We start from the raw sequence: 24,154 nt of genomic DNA on the forward strand, positions 1-24,154 counted from the left end.
GTGATGTTCTGCAGAACCCGAACAGTGGCGAACACTGTTCGCCCAACACTAATCTCTAGTGGGTACCCCAAATGACAGGTTGTGTGCTTTCTAAGGGCTGGTTCACATGGGCATCTAAGGGGAAGGCTTGCGGCTCCTGATTTAAAGAGGCACTTAACCCCCTTGGCGGTATGAAAAATACCGCCAGGGGGCAGCGCAGCAGTTTTTTTTTAATTTTTTTTTTAAATCATGTAGCGAGCCCAGGGCTCGCTACATGATAGCCGCTGCTCAGCGGCATCCCCCCAGCCCCGCCGATCGCCTCCGGCGATAGGCGATCAGGAAATCCCGTTCAAAGAACGGGATTTCCTGGAGGGCTTCCCCCGTCGCCATGACGACGGGGCGGGATGACGTCACCGACGTCAGCGACGTCATTGGGAGACCCGATCCACCCCTTGGCGCTGCCTGGCACTAATTGGCCAGGCAGCGCAGGGGTCGGGGGGGGGGCGTGCCGCACCGGATAGCGGCGATCGGGCGCGCGGCGGCGGCGATCAGGGTGCTGGCGCAGCTAGCAAAGTGCTAGCTGCGTCCAGCAAAAAAAAAATTATGTAAATCGGCCCAGCAGGGCCTGAGCGGCACCCTCCGGCGGCTTACCCCGTGTCACACACGGGGTTACCGCTAAGGAGGTTAAGTGAAAAAAAAAAAACGAGTTCTACTCACCTGGGGCTTTCCTCAGCCCCCTGCAGCTGATTGGTGCCCTCAGCGTGTCTCTCCGATCCTCCTGGTCCCGCCGGCGACCACTTTCAGTTTCGCGGTCAGGACCCGACAGGCTGGGAACGCGAGTGATTCTTTGCGTTCCCAGCAACAATAGCTCCCTCTATGTTGCTATAGCAGCATAGAGAGCTGCTATAGCAACATAGAGGGCGCTATTGTGGCTGGGAACGCGAAGGGGGAAGCCCTCCAGGAGATCCCGTTCTTTGAGGGGCTGGGGGGATGCCGCTGAGCAGCGGCTATCATGTAGCGAGACCTTGTCTCGTTACATGAAAAAAAAAAAAAAATAGATAATAAAAATGACTTTGCTGCCCCCTGGCGGATTTTGATAAACCGCCAGGAGGGTTAAGTTAAAGAGGAACTTCAGCCTAAACAAACATACTGTCATTTAAGGATACCCGATGTGACATGTGACATGATGAGATAGACATGGGTATGTACAGTGCCTAGCACACAAATAACTATGCTGTGTTCCTTTTTTTTTCTTTCTCTGCCTGAAAGAGTTAAATATCAGGTATGTAGTGGCTGACTCAGTCATGACTCAGACAGGAAGTGACTACAGCGTGACCCTCACTGATAAGAAATTCCAACTATAAACCACTTTCCCAGCAGAAAATGGCTTCTGAGAGCAGGAAAGAGATAAAAAGGGCCAATCATTCAGATTTTAGCTCTGGCATACTTCAATGAATGTGTCATTGAGCAAAACCAATAAAACAGTTAAAACTTAAAAAGTAGATTTAAATATAAAATAAAACTGTGGAATATCTTAAAAAGTCATTTTTAGGAGAAGGAAGATAGATACAATTGTTTATTTCACTAGTTGATTTTCGCCTCGGGTGTCCTGTAAGTTACATTAGTTATGTTAATTAAAATGGGTATTATAATCTCTTACCAACCCTGTTTAAAAGAACAGGCAAATGTTTGTGTTTTTATGGGGGCAGCCATCTTTTTGGTTGAAAGGAGGTGACAGGGAGCATGAGGCACTGTTCCAACTGTCCTGTGTCTTGATCACCCCTCCCAGAGAGCAACAAAATAGAAAAATCCCATCATGCTTTGCACAGCATCAGGGGAAAAATGCCTGGGCAGTTTTCTTTGATGGGGCAGAGCTTAGCTTCTGTGCAGCTAAAAATAAGGCTTAGGTAAGGAAAACAAAGTTCTGATGCGGTGAAAATGTTAAAGAAACACCAAGCCTTTTCAGTGCTGCTGAGTAGATTTTTAGTCTGGAGGTTCACTTTAAGCTAATCGTTTTTCTGCTCCGTATCAGAAAAGCATTTGGCAAAGGTTACCGGTATTTAGTCATCACGTCTCTTTTTGACACCCCCTGGGGCTCACAGAAGTGCTGAATATAGCCAATCCTGGGCACTACATGACTTTGCTAACGTCCTACACACTTATGTTAACCCCCCCTTAGAACTCACTCATTGATCTCTACTTCCGGAGGCAGGAGAACACTGAAGAATGTAAGTGATCCAAAGAACCTCAAATAGATTCTGTAAACATTGGCTACTATTAAAGTATGATTCCATTTTTTTTTTTATTATTTTACTGCCCAACCCCCACATTGTGCCCTCACACTTAACCTCTGATAGTAACCAACTATATGATGTCATGTTTAGTCCCTATTCAGTTGTGACCCCATGGACCACAGCACGTCAAGCCCCTCTATCATCTAATGCCTCTCAAAGCTTATCCAAGCTCATGTTTGTCACTTCCATGATACTATCTAGCCATCTCATTCTCTGCTGTCTTTTGCCCTCGATTTTACCCAGTATCAGGGTCTTCTCCAACAAGTCCTGCCTTCTCATTGTGTGTCCAAAATATTTCAGCTTCATCTTCAGCATTACTCCCTCCAATCAACAGTATGGGTTACCGGTAATTTCCTTAAGGATTCATTTGATGTAATGTGAACCCAAGATTCAGCAAGATAACCAAAGGATGCCAAGCTACCCTTAGATGTTTCAACCCCGAAGGGTACTGTCCCAACTCCTACCTACCCAAACAACCCCCTCTGCTGCATATCAAGAACCCCCACATACTGGTCAAGACCGAAGATACATTGCTACAACCTGCTAAATCCTACCCCCCTCCTTTCCCGTCAGTAGGATGATGATGCAATCCAAGCAGCAGCCACACCCATAAAGCCTGAAACTGACTCTCAAATCATCTACTTCTAGTCATGGGATCAAGATCACTTTCTGCAACACAGATTGTCATTGCTATAGGCTACATTCAGTTTGACCCCCTCCCCCTCCTTTTTAGTCTGAACAGCAGGAGGATGCAATCCAAGCAGCAGCAGCCACACCCACAAATCCTGAAACTGCCTCTCGAAATCATCTGCTAGTCATGTGATCAAGATTTTAAGACCTAATTATTTTAGCTGTAGAATCCTCATTTCCCCAAAAAAGGGAACATTTGAGCATTCTGATTACTAAGCTAGTGCATGCCATTTCTACATCTGTGCCCAGAGATGGCCTTTAAGTCCTTCGCCTGACGGAGCCAAAATAAAAGACGGTTATTTGCTGTCTGATAAGGTATTGTTTACACTTTTAGCCGGAGCCAATTTGACAATTGCTGCTGAGCCATTCATTAGCTGGGGCGAAAATACAATTTTCCTAATAAAACCTTCATTTGCAATGTGGCCGAAGGCCAGGTGTGTGCCGTGTTTGTCTAACCGCATACGTGTTAACGCTTCATCCATCTTAGCGTCCGAGGGAGCCGCGGAATGACTGCAGCCCCGCACAAGTTAAATGGTGTGTGAGAGAACCTCGATTACTGTTTATTATTAAAATAGGCTACTTAACAGAGATTCAATTGCCTATTCAAGTACATTTAGGAAATACGAAAGTGTTTTATTATGTGTGCCCGCAGATTTAAATACTTTTTTTTTTGTTTCTGCCCTTTTAACAAGTAATAAAAGGCTGTCAGTACAGCTCTTGTTTGTGCTTGTCCAATATCACGGTGTTCACACTTGACTAATATTTATATGCCCACTTAATATTACAATTTTTTTTTACATATATATTTTATTTTACAAATTGCCTTTTCATTTGCTTTTAGTGTCTTCGGCCTCTTGCTCTCATCGTGAAAAAAAACAAGGCGTACGTTATTTATAAAGTGCGTCTGATGTGGAGTCGTGTTTTCTTGCCATTAATTAGGCTTGCCAAAACGAAGCTGAGTAGGACTCGTCTACCGTGACCGAGAGGCCTTCAAACAGGATGCTGTTGTAGGCTGTTAATGTGAAAATTGGGGCTGTTGGCGCGTACAAGTAATGTTAGATTTTGCCGGTTGCTTGGCTTGTGTTTTGTTGCCACCATTTTTGTGGAAAAAAATACCGGCCTTACAATACATTTTCGTGTTGGATCCTGACCCACTCTCACCTAGTGGCACTGTTTAATGAAGTATTTATATAGGGCATGAAATCTTCCGCAGCATTTTACAGAGAGTATATAGTCTTATCACTAGTTAGAGGAACTCTCATCAGTCTAATGCCTATCGTAATATAACGCTCCATACATACGCCCAATGAAACTTGGCTGATAATGATCCCCCTGCCAAGAGCTTGTGTACGGCAGCAACCAACCCCCCGCATATTTACAGAACACGTTGCTAGTCTGCCAGCCTCAGCCCTGCAATGTCACCCAAGCGATCGAATACCAATCCCCACTGGGCGGCATTGATTGCATGATTGCCAACAATTGTGGGCAACAGGGGCGTAACTAGAAATCACCGGGCCTTCCTGCAAATATTGTCTGGCGCTACTTCCTTTTAAAAAGGAAGTAGCGCCAGACACTTAGAGGAAGCTCTGGGCGGTGGTGGAATGCAAGAAGGTTTGTGTTCCTGCCCACTCTGCAGACACTGATTGAAGCTGGAGGTGAGCACTGAGGAGAGAGGGACTGTCCCCCCTCCCCGCCGATGTGTGGCCAAGCTCTTCCCTTATGCTGTGACCCCTCCTGCCCCCAAAATGCCCCCGCAGGTGCAGGGGTTGCAGCCCCTATTGTTACGCTCCTGGTGGGCAATTCCAAAAAGTGCTTTGCCAAGGAAAGTCAAAGGATGGGAACTCACTAAAGCTATTGCGATCAGGGCAAAGTCACAATTGCTCTGCCTGCATGATTTTTGGAGCGATTGTGCTGCAATACAACAGGATCAACAGGGATATGTGAGGGAGCAGGCTGGTGTTGTACTTATACTGATTGAACTCGATGGACGTATGTCTTTTTTCAACCAAAATAACTATGTAACTATGTAAATAGGAGAACTGCAAAATCACTTTCAATCAATTTTCAGTATCAATTTTCAAAAGCAAATTTGTAGCAATTTTGGGGGCAATTGAGTTTTTAAAAAATACAATTTAAGATACTTACCTGGTCTTGCGCTTTCCGCATGCAGATAGTGTCCTGGCCTGGATTAGAACCCAGCGCTGCAAGATGAGAGCTGTGACAATTGTAACATGTGCAGTTTCCTTTCTCACACTTCAAACAATTGTCGCCTCTACAGTGAGGGCCATGCATGTCGGAATGAACTTGTTGTGCGAGTCTCTTATCGCCGTGTCTTACATGTCAGTGGAGCCGGCTTTAATTGCTATTAATCACAATGAAATGAAGGAGATGCACGGTGTGTCTGCGTTGTCACTCTACCTTTAATTGTTATTAATGGCTTTTCAATGATACGGGGAGGCGCATATGTTACGGAAATGTATTTGATTATGTGTGGAAACTAATCAAATTACAGACATAGGCCTAGCATGTACGGCACACATGTTCCAGGGATATGGAAATCTCTGCTAGAGAAGCCTCTCCAATGGATTAGGGAAACTGCACATGGATGTTCTGTACGGAAATTATACAGCCCCACGACCGATCGATCCTTTCCGAATTACCACGTTTATCACTCGGAAATAATTGGTCGTGCCCATTAACGGCCTAATTTCCGCTAACCGATTCAGTCAGATTAATGGAATTGATCCAATCAGATTGGTTAGCAGGAATTTGGTTGTTAATGGACACGACATATCATTTCCAATTGTATCTAGAATTGGCATCGTAAAGTGAAACTTAACCACTCGACCACTACAGGTTGTGTTCCCATCAAGGACCAGAGCAATTTTCACATTTCAGTGCTCCTCCCATTCATTCGCTAATAACTTTATAACTACTTATCACACCAAAATGATCTATCTCTTGGGGGTTTTTTCGCCACCGTTAAGGCTTTCTTTGGGTGGTACTTTTTGCTAAAAATTATTTTATTCTACATGCATTTTCATGGAACAATAAGAATTTTTTTTTAAATGTTATTTCTCAGTTTTTAGCCATTACAATTTTAAAATAAAGCGTGCCACTTTGGATAAAATCCCCACATTTTATTTGCCCATTTATCCCGGCTCTTACAATGTTTAAATTATATCCCTAGTACAATGTATGGGAACAATATTTTATTTGGAAATAAAGGTGTATTTTTTTCAGGTTTCTTGCTTTACACTATAACACTAATAACAAGCCCTTATTTGTAAAATAACAGTAATATACCCTTATGACATACATATATATTAAAAAAAGGTCCCTAAGGTTATTATTTATGTATTTTTTTTAAAAAGTAACTTCTTTTTTTTTTATTACAAGTGTTTTATTTTGGTAATATGGGGGGGGGGTTAATTTTATTTATTTTTAGGTATGTAGGCGTAACATTACTATTTGGTCACTAGATATTGTAGGCAGAGGTGTTGTAGTGGGAAGCACTTTACTGCTGCCTCATCTCACAAAGTTCAGGTAGGAAGTTGAAAACTTAGTAAAGTAAAATGGCAGTACAGCAACAGAACATGCATATTAACAATATACGCTATTCTATCTAATGGCTGTGAACCGAGCAAACCAATCAGACAAACTGAAAGATATTACTTCAACACCAAGCTATATACTGTTGCAAAGTTTTCCACGTTTCTTAAAAGAAATAGTTATAGCAACTACAAATGGAATTTGAAAGATAACATGCCACTAGCATTACATTACAAAATGATTTGCATGGTGATAATAGATGGTATATAAAGTACATTTTTTTTTACAAGTGGAGCAACCCATAAAGGGTAACTGAAGTGACAAAGATAAGGAGGCTGCCATATTTATTTCCTTTTAAACAATGCAGATTGCCTAGCTTTCCTGTTAATTCTTTCCCTCTAATACTTTTAGCCATAGACCCTGAACAAGCATGCAGATCAGATGTTTGACTGAAGTCTGATTGGATTTGCCACATGCTGTTTTAGATTACAGATGCATCAGTTGGATGCCAGGCAACCGGTATTATTTAGAAGGAAATTATTTTGTCAGCCTCCGTATTCCTTTAACTTCAAGTGTTCTTTAAAGGGGATCCGAGATGAAAAGCTAACTATAACAAGTAACTTGTCTATATATCTTATCTAAAGTATAGATAGTTTACTCATATAGTTTACACAGCAAATATAGCTGTAAACTTCTTCAACGGTAGATGATTATTTCTTCCTGTGATACAATGAGGACAGCCATGTTCTGCTTGTGATCATTACACACAGGCAAGCTGTTCTGCATCTCCACCCCTCAGCCTGTGAAAACTTCGCTCCTCTCTCCTCCCTCTGCCTCTGAAATCTCTGGCTAGTAACCAGAGTAGGGACAAGGTCCTCCAGCACCCAAGGCTGAGACACCAAAGTGCGCCCCTTCATCCCTCCCACCCCAGCAGTCACACACTGATTGCTATTAGACTAAGAGGCGCCACAGGGCCCACAACCTCCCCAACACCTTAATATCTAGTTATCTGGCTTGCAGTCACTGCTATGTATCCCCTTTTCTTATTTCTTTCTGCTTCATACACAATTATTGAAACCCCTCCCACAAGAAGCTCTGGGACCGCGGTACTCTGGGCAAACTGCCACAATGTAACAATGTTCACAGACAGGAAATGGCTGTTTACAGCTGTCTGTAACAGCCAGAACAGCTAGGAGCAGCTACATAACCTGCCCACAGTAAAAATGTCACCATGTAATACATGTCAGAATGTAAATCGGGGAGAGGAAAGATTTTACAATGAGCAAACACTGACTAAATCATTTATACATCATTATGGTAAAAAATGAAGCACTTTTTTTACTACATTATTTTCACTGGAGTTCCTCTTTAAAGAGACTCTGTAACAACAAAAACCTCCCCTGGGGGGTACTCACCTCGGGTGGGGGAAGCCTCCGGATCCTAATGAGGCTTCCCACGCCGTCCTCTGTCCCACGGGGGTCTCGCCGCAGCCCTCCGAACAGCCGGCGACTGTGCCGACTGTCAGTTCAATATTTACCTTTGCTGGCTCCAGCGGGGGCGCTGTGGCGACTTTCGGCACGGAAATAGACGGAAATACCCGATCTCCATCGGGTCCGCTCTACTGCGCAGGCGCCGGAAACTTGCGCCTGCGCAGTAGAGCAGACCTGACGGCGATCGGGTATTTCCGCCTACTTCGGCGCCGAGAGGCATCAGAGCGCCTGCGCAGGAGCCAGGAAGGTAAATAATGACGTCACCGCTGCCCGGACTGCACGGAGGGCTACAGCGAGACCCCCGAGGGACGCAGGACGGCGTGGGAAGCCTCATTAGGATCCTGAGGCTTCCCCCACCCGAGGTGAGTACCCCCCAGGGGCCGTTTTGGCGTTACAGTTCCTCTTTAAAGGTTTCTGTTAAGATTAATAGCATCTATATTTATGAATGATTCAGGGAGGGGTAAGCCAGGTGGAGGAGGCTCAACACTGTTAGCAGGCAATGGACCGTCACTTACCTAAATTGCTTTTGACACTATCATACTTACCTTAGTGGGGTGAAACTATCAGCATTGAGGTCTTGTAGCTCTCCAACCCTTCTTTTGGGCTGGAATCCACTAGAGCGATTTTTGGAGTGTTTAGGGAGCACTTTAAATCGCTAACGATTTCCCTAAATGCTCAGTAAATGTATTGACAAATTCTACAGTAGCGATTACGATTAGCAAAATCGCCATCGCAGGACGTGCAGCAATTTGGGAGCGTTTGCGCTTCAATGTAAAGTATTGAAGCGCTAGCAAATCGCTCATGATTCGCTGCACATAGCGATGTTTGTGCGATTTTAAATGACTACAAACTGTAAAAAAAAGTATCATAATTTTAAAGGACCAATCAGAATTAAAATCACAGATCGCTACCAAAATCGCCGGAAAACACTCATGAAATTGCTTTCAAAACTCTACTTAAAAATGCTAGAGATTTGCGATTTGTAGTGGGTTCCAGGCCTTACCTTGATTTGTGATTTTTTTTGTTAATTTTAATTTTTATAATACAATTAATAATAATAATAATATGCTATTTATTTGTTTTCAGAAAGATCACTAATTCCTCTCTTCCAACGTCAAGGACCCATTCTGTTCAATGTAGAGGGAAAGGACCGTGCCATGGATGTGAAAGAGAGGAAACCTTACCGATCCCTGACCAGGAGGCGCGGCGACACCGAGCGCCGCTACACAAGCTCCTCGGCCGAAAGTGATGACAAGATCCCCCAGAAGTCCTACAGTTCCAGTGAGACGCTGAAAGCCTACGACCAAGACTCTAGACTGTCCTACAGCAGCCGACTGAAAGATATGGTCCACCCAGAGGTCGATGAATTCTGCCGCTCTGGTGAGTCATGTGACTGCTGGGACGAAGGTTTATTGCCTTTATCGTCTGTCCGTTTTGTGATAGATACTTTGAATTTACCTGGGTGGATTCTGGTCAGCTACATTCCTTAAGCTCCTTGCTGGCAGGAGAATGGGAGTTGCTTCCCAAGCATGGAGCTGATCCCCTGACACCCTCCACCTTCTTCTACTTCTGAGATATTATGACTTGGTTCACACATAAAAGGTGTCCAGTTCTGTCCTGTCAGTGTTTGACAGTTAGCACCTGTTTTGTTTGAGTTTTCTATGGCTTGGTTCACACATAAATCTGTACATTTCTGGTCCTCTCCTGTCAGTTTTGTATTAGTTTTCTTTGGGTGTTTTCACACATAAAAGGTGTACATTTTCAATCCTGTCAGGTAAAACTGATAGAAAACTCATACAAAAATTAAACAAAACTGACAGGACAGGACCAGAAATATTCAGATTTATGTGTGAACCAAGCCTACCTCCTTTCCATTAGCATTGCACCATAACAACTTTGCAGCTCTTTTCAGATAAATGTGTTAGGCTGTGTTCCCAATTGAGCTGAGAATGGACATTTTTGTTGGCTAATTTTTAAAGAGAACCCGAGGCGGGGTTCTTACAACTCAATCCCCATACAGAGGCTGGGTCTGCCTATTGCTATCTGTCCCCCGCCCTGCGCGCTGTGAGACCCGATAAAACACAGCCGCGCTGGCGACACGCAGCGTGACGCAGCGGGCTGTGTTTATCTCTCTGTCAGTCTCCGCTCTCCCCCGCCTCCTGAATCGCTCCGGTCCCTGCCCACGTCCCTTCCCTCCCCGCTGATTGGAGGGAAGGGACGCAGGCGGGGACCGGAGCGATTCAGGAGGCGGGGAGAGCGGAGACTGACATTAGTGAGGTAAACACAGCCTGCACAGCGCAGCTGTGTTTTATGGGGTCTGGCTGAGCACCGGGGGGGGGCTTTGGGGGAAGATAAATAGCAACAGAGGCTGGGCTCTATAGGCAGACCCAGCCTCTGTATGGGGATTGCGTTGTAAGAACCCCGCCTCGGGTTCTCTTTAAGCACTTAAGGGCCGCGGTGTTAAACCTCCCTAGTGACCAGGCCATTTTTTTACCAATTGGGCTACTGCAGCTCTAAGGCCTAGCTGCAGGGCTACACAACTCAGCACCCAAGGGATTCCCCCCCCCCTTTCTCGCCACCAACAGAGCTCTCTGTTGGTGGGGTCTGATCGCTCCCCAGTTGTTTTTATATATAAATATTTATTTTATTATTTTTTGAATAAATATACCTGTTTATTTTATATTCCCTCCTCCCTTCCTCCCCCCATAGCCAATCAGTGTGATCGGCTGTCATAGGCATAAGTCTATGACAGCCGATCACTTCCCTGCCTACAGAGGGGACAGCCGTGTCACATTGCTGTCCCCAATACAGCGCTGCCTTAGATTGCAGCGCTGTACAGGGTTATTAACAATCTCAGAAAGGTGAGCACCTTCCAAGCGGAGATGTGCGCGCATCGGTGCGCATAATCTCCTGCTAGACACATTCCCAGCCGTTCACGCCAATCGGCATGGAGTGGTCCTGGGGCTACCGCCATGTTCACACCAATTGGCGTGGATTGGTTGGCAAGTAATTAAAACTGACAGTGAACGGCTCTTATTTTACATATATAGGAGCCGTTCACATGTGAGATCCATTGCGGTAAGCAGGCCGCACTTCTGTGCAGTCCGCGATAATCCCGGACAGGCGGATCTGTTCCCCATATAGCCTATGGGGGTAACCCATTTGCCCCAGGCTACAGCCGGACCATCGGAGCAGACACTAAACTGTCTGCTCCCACTGGCCACATGTGATCCAGCTACAGATGGGAACTAAGTCTAGGGACTTTTTTAACTCTGCTCAAAGTGTGTTTGAAAAAATTACACTGAGCAGAAAGGAATTACTTTGGAACAGATGATGAGATTCTTTTGAGCTGTAACTGCAGTGCTGTTCACAAAAAAAATGTTCATCTGTTACCAGCAGCACAGAGGAGGTAAGTCAACTCTATGCTAAAATGGCAAGGCTGCTGACAACGCCCTCATGTGGGTTATGACTGGACTGGGGTTGGAGCTCAGACGGACTACTTTTCTCAAAATTGAAAATGCCATTTTCAATGCAAAAATTATTTTGGCAAAAATGTGCGAGCAACACTGGTGCACTGTATGGAGCCGCTCATCTTCGGAAGTACTCGGAGACCCGAGTACTTCCAAGAAAACCCGGAGATGCAGCCGGTGGGAAACTTGGACAAGGTTTATAAAGAATATCTTGGGGTACAGTCCTTTATATTGTGAAGGATCCAAAACACAGTCCTTTTTCAGGGCAACCCACCTTACCCACCAACACTTATTTGTAGCGTTAAAAAAGGACTATATGAACTGATGCAATCTCAAAAAAGGCAAAAAAAAGTCTCTGTTCCCACCTTGCAGCACCTCATTACAGCCGTTGGGAAGGTTTTGTGTGTCTGGTGAGTTCAGACGCCCCCCAGTATATGGCTCTTGATGCCAGATTGGTCTTCCTTTCTTTGGTTGAGCTACACAGAATTCAGTATTACGGCCTGATGAAGGGCACATACAATTTTACATAAAAGCCCGAAACGAATATGTGTCGTTGCCTTGAAGTTAAGTACCCATAAAGCTACAACCGTTTGTTGATTCAAATCAATCTAATGTGCTTTCAAGACCTATCACTGTGATATTGAAGAATCGTGTGTTTTTGATGTTTTTCTACATGTGTCAATAAAGTTTTTTCAGAGACTTTTTTTGTCTTTTTTGAGATTGCATCAGTTCATATAGTCCTTTTTTAAAGCTACAAATAAAACTTGGACAAGGGACAGCTGGTGAATGAACAAAGCAAGAGAGGACTGGGGAGGCGCTATAAGATCCAAAGATCCAAATCCTTCTCTCTTTGGTGAGTATGTAGATTTATATTTTTTTTAGGTGGCTACAGGTATCCTTTAAGATCTGTTCAGCATTACTATCCCTATCCAAGCTTCTGTTATGATCTGAATGTCGTAAGTTGAAACTTCTCCATTTCTCACAGCTTTCGAAACCTTCCCCTGCATTTAAATTGTCCCACTACAGACGGTAATATTCCATTTCCACAGTTTATTTGATTAAGACGAAATTACTTCTCTGTTAGTGAACTTAAAACCCAATCCAGAATTCTTATTACAGAGATTAAAGCCCCGGGGATATGGAAATAGCCTTGAAATCAACGTATATTAAAGTTTTAAATACGGACCATACTAATTTACTATTTAGAAATGAAAATGAATTTACCTCTAAGACCGAACCATCACAATTCATACCCGCTCTCACTGCCGTCTGTATCTTACATCGTAAAATTGTTCAAAAAAAAAAAATTATTAAGGATTGGCGTATTTTATGAGCTGACCATTTCCTTATCCACTTGGCTGCTATTAAACCCTGTATTCATTAAGATGAGGGAGGTCATTTCAAAATGAAATGGCTCTCATTATAAAGGATAATACCACTTGGCTATCTTTGCTAGGCCTGTTTAAATGGAGGGTGTAGGAAGGATTTAGAACAGTGTCGCTTGCAAATTTTCACCACAGTCATTTTCGCATAAAAAATGCAATTTTCAACTTAAAAAATATATTTGTGAAAAGTTGAGTTAATAGCAAATTAAAGCTAAAAATAGCAAAAAAAATAAAATCACACCTTTAAAAGTAAAAGAAATCACTAAAAACGTATTACAAAATGATTTTTGTAGTCATTTTCACTTGAAAGTCAAATGTTACATTATTTTTGTGAAAATGAATGCCAAAAGAATATCGGCATTTTTGCTCATCACTGTCCAGAAATGCTCTGATTATTTTTGGGCTTTGTGTCACCACTCGGGTGATGTGACATGTCCCCGGACTCTCTTAGTCGTCCTTCCACCAGGAATAAAGACCACAGCAGGGAAAACTTATGTCGGTACGTAAAGAAAATTGCTCCATGATTTTTATGCAGAAACATACGTACCAAGGGTTCTCAATGTACTCTTTTCGACCCAAGATGGGCTTGTGTAAATCGAGCCTGGCATACATTTACCAATGGTCTCCCATTAAAAATCATCGTAATTTCTACAGTTCTATTCCATAAGGATATTTACGATCCTTTAGGTTCAGGAAGAAATGTAATTTTGAATATCAAACATCTGTTGTTGGCAATATTGTTGCGTGTGTTCTGTGGCTTATAAAGCCCTAAATAATAGTTTCAGTGAGGTTTTTCCCCCAATTTCTTAGCAGGTCTCCAGACTCCTAAAACCAATAAATAACTGTTGATGAATGTGTTACACTGTAAAAGCATGATGGGAGCTGAATATCTGGCAAGCAATGGGCAGTTCCTTTTGAACCAGAGTTTAAAGTTCACACTCAGAGACAAGTCTAAAGGTGGCCGTACACTGGTCGATTTGCCATCAGATTTGACCAACAGATAGATCCCACTCTGATTGAATCTGATCAGAGAGGGATCATATGGCCACTTTTACTGCAAACAGATTGTGAATCGACTTCAGCCTGAAACCGATCATAATCTGTGGAGCTGCCGCTGCTGCCCCCCCGCGTACATTACCTGTTCCGGCCGGCGCGAGTCCCCTGGCCCCGGCTGTCTTCTTCTCCGCTCCAGGCTCCAGACCGTTCCTGCAGCTACTGAACTTCCTGTCCAGGGGTGCTCTACTGTTTAAACTTCCTGCCGGAACAGGAAGTTCTGTGAAGCCGTTCCGGAACCCAGGGCGGAAAGAAGACAGCGGGGACCAGGGGACTCGCGCCGGCCGGAACAGGTAATGTATACCCGCTGTATTGCGGCGGTTGTCGGGCATTCAAACGCCGCTATCGACGCACTCCCAACCCGCCGTCGATCGAGAAAAATCTTCCGCACGGACGGATCGAGGGGACTCGACGGGAACGATCTATTTCGGACAGAAATTGATCGTTCTGTCAGCGGTGTGCGCGACGATTTCATAGCCGATTCGATCACTGTGATCGAACCGGCCGTATATCGGCGGGAAAATCGTTAGCTGTATGGGCCCCTTAAAGGTGGCCATTCACTTATAGATTTACAGCAGCTCCGACCATCAGATAGATTTCTGTCAGATGCCTGTCAAGTCGCATCTGACAGGAATCTATCTGGTGTGTGCCACACGCTAGGAACATATTTCCTATTGGTAATTTATTGAAAATCATTCTAAATGCATTATTGGACCATTAGATGCAATGCAACTCTATGAGTCATCGATCTGTTGCCAGCAGCAGATCAACCTAGATTTTCCATCCTGTCAGATAGATCAAATAGATCAAAATCGACCGCAAATTGATTGATCGGCAATCGATTTCCGATCGATTCGAAGGCTGAAATCGAACCAGTTTGTGGGCCCCTTAACACAATACCCAAGCACCTCGGGGTGACCCAAAACCACTAGGTAAGTGTGGGGGACTAAAAGAGTCAGAAAAGCCTTCCTACTAAAAAGCAAAGCTTGGTGTAGTTTGCCGTCTTAAAACCAAACGTATTTGAGATAATTCAGCTTTAAATGAGCGACTGTGGCTACCCACAATACATCACTGCTAAAGATGCAAATTATCTCTCTATGCTCCTGAAGCCAGGCTTACACCCAGAACTGATGGTGTATAGCAAGCCTATAGCTCTAAATTTTACAGAGCCACATCAACCCAATCAACACACACCCAATCAAGCATGTCAACCCTAGATATGCTAGCATGTCCAATCGATACACGCAACCAATTTTGGCCCAAAAGTGGTCACTGATTTTTATATGATTTGATATACCATTTTCCGGCGTATAAGACGACCCCCCAACTTTTCCAGTTAAAATATAGAGTTTGGGATATACTCGCTGTATAAGACTACCCCTCTTCCAACGCACACCAAATAAAAATAAAAAATAAATCATATACTTGTGCTGTGTATGAACAGATACTGGTGCTGTACTGTATGTGGTACCCAGTATATAACAGTATACAGGCGATTGACTGGTTGGATTGGTCAACTTTCGCTCTACCTAAGTGGATTGGTCAGCTCTCCCTGTCTCCCTGTTTATCAGAGCGGTATGGAAGAATAGATCGCGCTGTGCCCATAAAACACGACTCTTTCACCCATCTGGCCCACCCTTGTATCCTATTTACCTCCTTCTCTACCTCTCAGATCTCACACATGTGTGCCTGCGCCACTTCCAGGGCCGGCGCTACCATAAAGGCAGAGGAGGCCGCTGCCCTAGGGCCCCAGAGCTTGTAGAGGCCCCCAGTGGCTACAAAAGGAAAAAAAATGTTTCAAATCGGCCTTATAGTTTTTGAGAAAATCGATTTTAAAGTTTCAAAGGAAAAAAAATACACATTTAAAAACCTGCCGACTTTAATGGTTGATAGCAAATCCACCTTAAATGCTAGAAACCCTAAATTTGCATGATATGTTAGGGAGATCATTAGGAATAAGAGGAAAAAACTATTTTTCAAAAAGATTTTATAGTTTTTAAGAAAATCTATTTTAAAGTTTTGAATGAAAAAAGTATACTTTTAAATGCGGTAAATGTCACTTTTAGTAGCAAACCTAACGGTAGTGTAATTTTACATGCATCAAACGAAAGCGCAATAAATTTTCTGACGGGGTTTCCAGGGGGTCTATACGCATCCACAGCGCTTTGGCCAGGGATCGCTATACAGCCGCAATATGGATGTATGAAGATCCCTGGCATTTTTTCCTATTTTCCCAATTTTTTTTATGTTTAGAGTGTGGGAATTTTTTATTTTTTTTTATGTGGGGTCCCCCCTCCTGAAACTTTTTAACTTGTCCCCCATGCAGGCTGGGATAGCCAGAATGTGGAGCTCCGACCGATTGGGACTTCACACCCTGACTATACCAGCTGCAAAAAAGGTCCCCTAATGCTGATTTTTGTTCCGGGGTATATGTTGGGGGGCCCCCCAGGTTTATTTTGCCCTGGGGCCCCATTGTTGCTTAAACCGGCCCTGGCCGCTTCCCTACAGTTCTCAGCAGTGAGATCTGAGAGGCGGTAACAGGATAGGGCGTATCACCCGGCATCAATGACGGCCGACGTTTAAGACGACCCCTGACTTTTCAGAAGATTTTCAAGGATTAAAAAGTAGTCTTGTATGCCAGAATATACTGTAATTATGGAATTGGATGGTCGACTGGCCTCCAAGTATGCTATGGGCACCTTCACTGAGATACGGTGCATCATATGCACTGAGGTTTGTTATGTTATAGAGTAAAATTAGAACCCACACATACTTGAAATTGTTTTATTGGTTAGAGCTCTTCTTTTCTATTTACAATCTATAAACCCCCTGCATGTAAAGCACCTTATAGAAGCAACACAATCTGAGGAAGCCACAGAGCATGTCACCACTGCCGGGAGTGTTACAACTGCACACGCCTCCTAATGTAATTGCAAATGTCTAATTTAGCCGTAAATGGCTAATGAATTGCATTTTCTCCAACCTTATTCAGCTCGGTTATTGATAAAACAGATGGCGGAGTGTAAACAGCAGATCTGGCTGGAGGTGAGGATGTGGAGGAATAGGAACTGATCCCTCCTCAGCAGGTTGTTGTTACAGCGTGTTAGGCAATATGGTTACAGCGTGTTAGGCAATATGGTTGCAGCGAGTTAGGCAATATGGTTGCAGCGAGTTAGGCAATATGGTTGCAGCGAGTTAGGCAATATGGTTGCAGCGAGTTAGGCAATATAGTTGCAGCGAGTTAGGCAATATGGTTGCAGCATGTTAGGCAATATGGTTACAGCGAGTAAGGCAATATGGTTGCAGCAAGTAAGGCAATATGGTTGCAGCGAGTTAGGCAATATGGTTGCAGCGAGTTAGGCAATATGGTTGCAGCGAGTTAGGCAATATGGTTGCAGCGAGTTAGGCAATATGGTTACAGCGAGTTAGGCAATATGGTTAGAGCGAGTTATGCAATATGGTTACAGCGAGTAAGGCAATATGGTTGCAGCAAGTACGGCAATATGGTTGCAGAGAGTTAGGCAATATGGTTGCAGCAAGTTAGGCAATATGGATCTGCTCGATATACATGAATAAGGTTGTACAATAGTGGAAGTCAGCAGTCGATTCTTATACATTATATACATTCAGGAGCATAATGATAATAACATGGCATTCTACGTGGGTGCTGCTGGTTAACCACCTTACAACTTCCTAGTGCCGTTCGGCGGCCACAAGGTGGCTACCCCAGGACTGCCTAACGCTGAAAGGCGTCAAGTCCTGGGGGAGGAGATTGCAGGGGATGGCGCACGCATCCCTGCTTTCCTTGCGGAACTACGCTCTGTAAACAGCCTGCCAGCCTGCTATCAAGACTGGCAGGCTGTCAAAAGAAAAAAAGAAAAAAACACCTTTTTTTAGAGAACAGTGCTGAGATTGTTGCGCAGCGCTGTAAGTAGGGATGCTCATTCGGATTTCGCAGAATTGAAATTTACGAGTTCCGATCGGAAATCCGAATTTCCGATCGGAACTCGCAAATTAGAAAACTGAACTCGGAAATCGGATTTTGGCAGAAGTACTGCATTACTGCAACTCGGTCATTTTAGACAAATCACAGAACTCAGAAGCATTGGACCAATCAGAGAATGCAGAGCCAACGGAAGTATTTGGCCAATTAGACCATGCAAATAATGACCCAAAAAACACTACTCGGAAATCGGAACCCGGAAACTGATCGGATATCCGTGAAATCGGTAATCGCCAATTGCGGAATCGGAAATTGACATTTTCGACCATCTTGAGTGGCCCACAATGTGGGCCACTCAAGATGATCACTGATTGGATCCCGGGTGGGGGCGGGGGGGGGGGTGTAAATAATACAAAAAACCTACATTCAATTTATTTATTTATTTTATAAATTAATAATAATGAAAATAAACCTGGCAGCAGTGATCAGATGCCACCAGCAGAAAGCTCTGTTGGTGGCAAGAAAGTGTGTGTGGAGGGGGGTGGGGGATTTGTGTGCTCAGCTGTATGGTTCTGCAGCGAGCATTTAAAGCAGCAGTATGCTGAATTGTAAAAAATAGCCTAGTCACTATAGGTTGTAAACCTGTGGTCCTTAACCTCTTGAGGACTAAAGACCAGGCTATTTTTGTAAAAAAAAGGCCACTGCAGCTTTAACGCCAAGCTGCAGAACCGCACAACACAGCACACCAGTGATTCCTCCCCCCTTTCCTCCCCACCAACAGAGCTCTCTGTTGGTGGGGTCTAATGCCCCCCCCCCCCAGTGTTTGTTTGTTTGTTTGTTTGTTTCATATAAATATTGTGTTTTTTTATAAATCTGCCTTTTTTTTTGTTGCTCTTTTCCCTCCCTCCCACCCCACAGCCAGCCAATAACGGCGATCGGCTGTCATAGGCTTCTGCCTATGAGAGCCGATCGCTCTCTTGTCCCCCAGGGGGACAGCCGTGTCACATGGCTGTCCCCAGTACAGCGCTGCTGCTGATCGCAGCGCTGTACAATGTAATTAGACGGCGATTCCGCCATCTAACAGTCTCCCGAGCGGCAACCGCCGCTCGGGAGACTGAAGGCGGAGCTCAGCTTCACCCACTAAAAGGAGATGCGCGCGCAGCCTGCGCGCGATCTCCTGCACTGCAAGCCCCAAGGACTTTACGCCAATCGGCGTTAGCTGGTCCTGGGGCTGCCGCCCGCGTCACGCTCATTGGCGTGACGCGGGCGGCAAGTGGTTAAATGGTTAATGTTACCAGAAAAAAAATACCTATGCTTTACTTGAAAGGATACTTAAAGTGAACCCGAGGTGAAAATAAAATGATGAGATAAATAATTGTATTTATCCTCCTACTCCTAAAAAGGACCTTTTTTTTAGCCATCTCATGGTTTTATTTTGTATTTAAACATTTACAAAGTCGATTGAATGTTTTGTTGTCTCTGCTCAATGGCAGTCTGTTAAGTGTCCCAGAGTTAAAAACATGAACTATTGACCTTTGTTTTTTTCATCTCTCTCTGCTCTCAGAAGTTGTATTCTGCCAGGAAAGCTTTATGGCTTTAATTTGCGTGTCAGTGATATTTACTACATTCCTGACAAGGTACCGATAAGACAGAAGCTGCCCCTTCCATGCCTGAAAAATTAACTCTTTCAGACAGGAAAAATACAACAAGTAAAACAGCCTGGTTATATGTTTTGCACTGTACATACACATGCTTATCTCATCATGTCACATAACGCCTCGGGTACACTTTAAAGGACCTCTGTCACAAAAATCTTAACATTTAAAATACATGTGAACATATACAAATGAGAAGTACAGAGTAAAATGAGCCATACATTACTTTTCTCCTATGTTGCTGTCACTTACAGTAAGTAGTAGAATCTGACATTACCGTCAGATTTTGGATTAGCCCATCTTCTCATAGGGGAAGGGGAGGGTTCTCAGGGTTTTCTTTATTTTTAAAAGTGAATGGCAGTTGCTACGTCCAACTGCCAAAAAAGTGTGCAGCGAGCAGGGAGTCTGGCCAGCATCTTTGTATAAATCTTTTTCAGGTAATGTCTTTATAAAGAATAAAGGCCATGCTGAGAATCCCCCATGAAGAGATTTCATAACCCAAAACCTGTCGGTAATGTCAGAATTCTACTCCCTACTGTAAGTGACAGCAACATAGGAGAAAAGTAATGTATGGCTCATTTTACTCTGGAAGAAATGTACTTGTTATTTGTATGTGTTTTAAATTTTAAGATTTTCGCGACAGTTCCTCTTTAAGTCAAAAAAACAAAACAAAAAAAATGGTTTATCTTACCTGGGGCTTCTTGTTGCCCTTCTGCTGTCATCCTGTGCTCATGCCATCCGTCCGTCCACATGCATTCTGATCACGCTCCCGTTGTGATTGTCCTGTACTGCACATGTGCAGAATACTGCCGTGCATGGGGACGCGATGAGGAGGCCTGTGGCTGGCCAGCTTTCAGGGGGCGCCGCTGCTGGCTGATGGGTCGGCTTACTTTGGAACACGCAACAACACAGAAACAAACATTTCCCAGTGGTTCACTTTGCCAGCAGTCGTTACCTGCATAACATTTCAGAGTATGTATCAGGCAAAGGAGAGATTTTACAACGGGCAAACACTAAATACTGTATATACTCGCAAATAAGTCTAGAAAGGTAGGTCTGATTCACTTCATAAAAGTATAGGGGTCGACTTATACACGAGTCACGGGCAACACTGAGCACACTGAGTAATGTGTGTACAATAAGTGACATTCCCATTTGCAGCAATTTACCCAGTGGTAAGTGAAACATTCTTGATAAAGGAAATGTCATGAAAACACAGGCCTGAAAGTCCTGGCCACAACAATTAACAAGGAAAGGGGCAGGGGGGAAATACTGGGCTGCAGGAAGGATTGTGACTAGTTGCTCCACTTGGGGGCTTGAAGGAGGTATTGGCTGCACTCTAGGGACAGGAGGGGTTAATAGCTGCAATACTCTATGCAGTGTAGTTATAAAGGAGACTCTGAAGCCTCCAAAAAATCAGGTTTTTACTTTAAAAACCTCTTTAAAATAATTGCCCCACCTAAAACGCCACATACCCACTGCTGAAAACTCAATTAATCATCCATAACTACCTGGGCAAAAATCCACGACTTTCCTGGTCATGGATTTTGCTGCCTGGGGAGGCAGAGCTTTGGGCTGTAGCTCTGCCTCCATGCGCGTCCATCAGCACTAATCGCCGCCTCTCCCCCGCCCCTCTCAGTGAAAGAAGACTGAGAGGGGAGGGGAGAGGCGGCGATCAGCCCCGATGGACGTGTGTAGAGGTAGAGCTGCAGTGCAAAGGTCTGCCTTTATGTAGAAGGAGCCCCGCCATGTGCCCCAAGGAGTTTGGGGTGATTTATGGAGTTTTCAGCCACGAGGATGCTGTGTTTTAGGTGGGGCAATTATGTTAAGCAGGTTTTTAAAGTAAAAAAAGCCCAAGTGCAGCCATTAACTTTCCCGGGTAGACTTATACTTGAGTCAACAAAAAATTCCAGCTTAAGAGGGTTAAATAGTGGAGTCGACTTATACAGGAGGTCAACTTGTATCAAGTATATACAGTAAATAATCTATAAATTAATATTGAAAAAAAGAAGCAATTTTAATCATTACATAGTTTTCCGTTAAGCTCCTCTTACTTAACAAGTTCAGACTATTCAGTTTTGATGTAAACGTGTCCAGGGTTGGAGCAGTCTTGATTGGGTGTGGCAAGGTGTATCAAAGGGTAGGGGCAGCATGGTACAGGGTTGGGCCGGAAATCAGTTGAAATACTGTTTTCCTTTCATCTCTGCAGAGCTGAATGGACTGGATGGGGTTTTCTCAACTAAAGTAGAATTTCCGTGGATTATTGGTGTTGTCGACGTTCCATTATTGACATTGCCGGCGCTCTTTAACTTTAAAAGGCAACGCGACAGATGAGATATGGAAATCAATGCTTGTCATGCTGCCTATTGCAAACACATTTGATTTGACTTAATTGTAGCGGCGCTGTTTCTCCATAATTTATGAGCAGCGGCTCTGTCGGCGATCGCTTCCCCTGGCGTGGGGAAGATGTCTTCTGACAGGAAGGTGCTATAACTCCTCTCTGTGGATCATCTCTGACCTGCAATGCTAGAGCAGTAAAGAGAACCTGTTATTTCATAGCGGTGATGCAAATGAGAAGAACAGGACAAGAGAAAGGAGGACAAGGTTCTGTTAGGCTGGGCACGGAATAAGAGCGACATTTACAGCTTCTTACTTTTTTGACCTTCCATGTTATCAGTCACAAAACCTACTAGCACTCACCGAGTTGTTTTACCTGCCAGGTCCCTGGGAAGTTTGCACCTCATGTAAGTGTGTTGGCCTGGGTTTGGACTTCATGTATTTACTGTTGGATATAGGGACACTCATTCAGATTTAGTGGAATTGTACCATGTGTCCTATCAGAAAATGGTTTTCTGTGGAAATGCTGCATTACTGCAACTTTATCCTAATCACAGAACTCAGAAGCACCGGACCAATCAGAGAATGCAAAATCAGATTACCACATAGCTCCCAACAGTCCCTCTTTGGGAGCCCTGTCCCTCTGCCCCTCTTTCCTCCTCATTTGTCCCTCTTTCAGGATTTTGACCCTCTTTCTATGTAAATATATATATTTCTCTACTAAAAAAATGTGTTTGACTCTAAACTTTATTACCATCCTTTAAATTGATATATTACTAATTGTAAAATGTTAATATGAAGGAAAATGAACCAGGATAGAAAGGACCAGTGTGGTTTGAATTATAAAACAACATATTTTTCTTATGAAATCTTTATGGTATGCGTGACTAGGGGTGTGACGAGGACGTGATCAGGGGAGTTGCAGGGGCGTAGCTTAAGTGTCCCTCTTTCTCATCTCAAGAAGTTGGGAGGTATGTTACCACAGTGATTTTAGACCCATCACAGCACTCGGAGACTACGGGGTATTCCGAGGTCTAGTGATTGGCCTAAGATTTCTGTGATATTCCGATTACCGCGGTAACATTCTGCGTTCTCTGATTGGTCCAACTTGAAAGTATTTTGCCAATCAGTGGATGCAAAAAATGACAATAAAAAAGACTCCAAAAAATCTGAAAAAAATTAGCTGCAGCCCCTCGTCTATAGCTGCTGTGAGCCGTGCATGCGGGTCTAGACAAGGGGGTGCAGCGAATTGTTTTTCCGAAATTTTTTGTCATTTTTTGCATCCTCTGATTGGCAAAATACTTTCAAGTATCCATACATGTTTGCCTCAGGAAGTAAAAAGTCTAGGACCAGCCCTGCCAGTAACGGTAGTATCTTCCTGAGTATGAATAGTCAAGGTTTTCATTCCAGTATAGGTAGCACCCCAGTACAGGTAGCCAAGGTTATCCCCCCATTATAGATAGGCAGCCCCCTTAGTTTAGGTATCCAAAGGTGTCTCCCCAGGATAGGTAGCCCCTGCATAGATAGTGTAAGTGGTGATATGTAGCTTCCTGATGTCTGCCCATTCCCAACAATCATACACCTGCAGATCAGCGGTGACCAAGAGAGAGGAGAAGAGGGTGGCAGGCTTAAAATGCAGGAATTGAGCAATTATGTCACTTCCGTATCCATAGCATGCTCCGCAGTCACAATGCCGCTCTCCGATCTTTACGTTGCCCCGGATCTGTGACGGAGACAGCAGCAGCCTTCTGATCTTGTGCTAAATAAAACTTACAACACAAAATGTTATACTGGCATTGTTTCTTGGAACCAATCCGACCAGTAAGTTACGCAATGGGGGGACATTTATCAAGAGTGTCTGAGACAAAATATTAGTAGGTTTTTAGAAATCCGTGCAGAACTGTCTCAGGCATCCTAAGAAATCACTTGCTGCAATTGTGCAGATTCCTCCTTAAACTGTTAGGAATAGGAGGAGTTAGGAATGTCTCTCAGGTAGTGCAGAGTGTGAGGGAAATTGCTGTTGCTGAGGTTAGGTAACCAACACATCTGCTGTCAGCAGGCTCTGAGTGAGGGGGGGGAAGCCCTTCACAAATCATGTCTAGCCTGCACTATCTGTAGAACTGCTATTGAGCACTTCTTAATCTGCAGCAGTTTAGTAGTGCAGCTCTAGAAATCCACGCTAAACTGCCACTATTACGTAGGCTTTGAGAAATTTCTTACTATCATGCAGAACAGTTCATCTGCTGTTTAGAACAGTTTTAGAAGAAAGAAACTGTTGGTAATGCTTTGATAAATCTGGCCCAATG

At 44.0% G+C, this 24,154-nt stretch overlaps 1 protein-coding gene across 20 annotated transcripts in view; it reads left to right on the forward strand.

Moving 5' to 3' along the window:
- Positions 1–24,154, forward strand: part of TENM4 (teneurin transmembrane protein 4) — a 1,797,006-nt gene that overhangs the window by 935,433 nt on the left and 837,419 nt on the right. For all 20 annotated transcript variants that reach the window (XM_068266709.1, XM_068266713.1, XM_068266710.1 and 17 more), the window contains one exon: positions 9,092–9,385. In XM_068266709.1, the coding sequence (XP_068122810.1) occupies positions 9,163–9,385 (223 nt within the window). In that variant the 5' untranslated portion in view covers positions 9,092–9,162. The remainder of the gene's footprint in view (positions 1–9,091; positions 9,386–24,154) is intronic.

The sequence above is a fragment of the Hyperolius riggenbachi genome, chromosome 2 (assembly GCF_040937935.1).
Source record: "Hyperolius riggenbachi isolate aHypRig1 chromosome 2, aHypRig1.pri, whole genome shotgun sequence".
NCBI lineage: Eukaryota > Metazoa > Chordata > Amphibia > Anura > Hyperoliidae > Hyperolius > Hyperolius riggenbachi.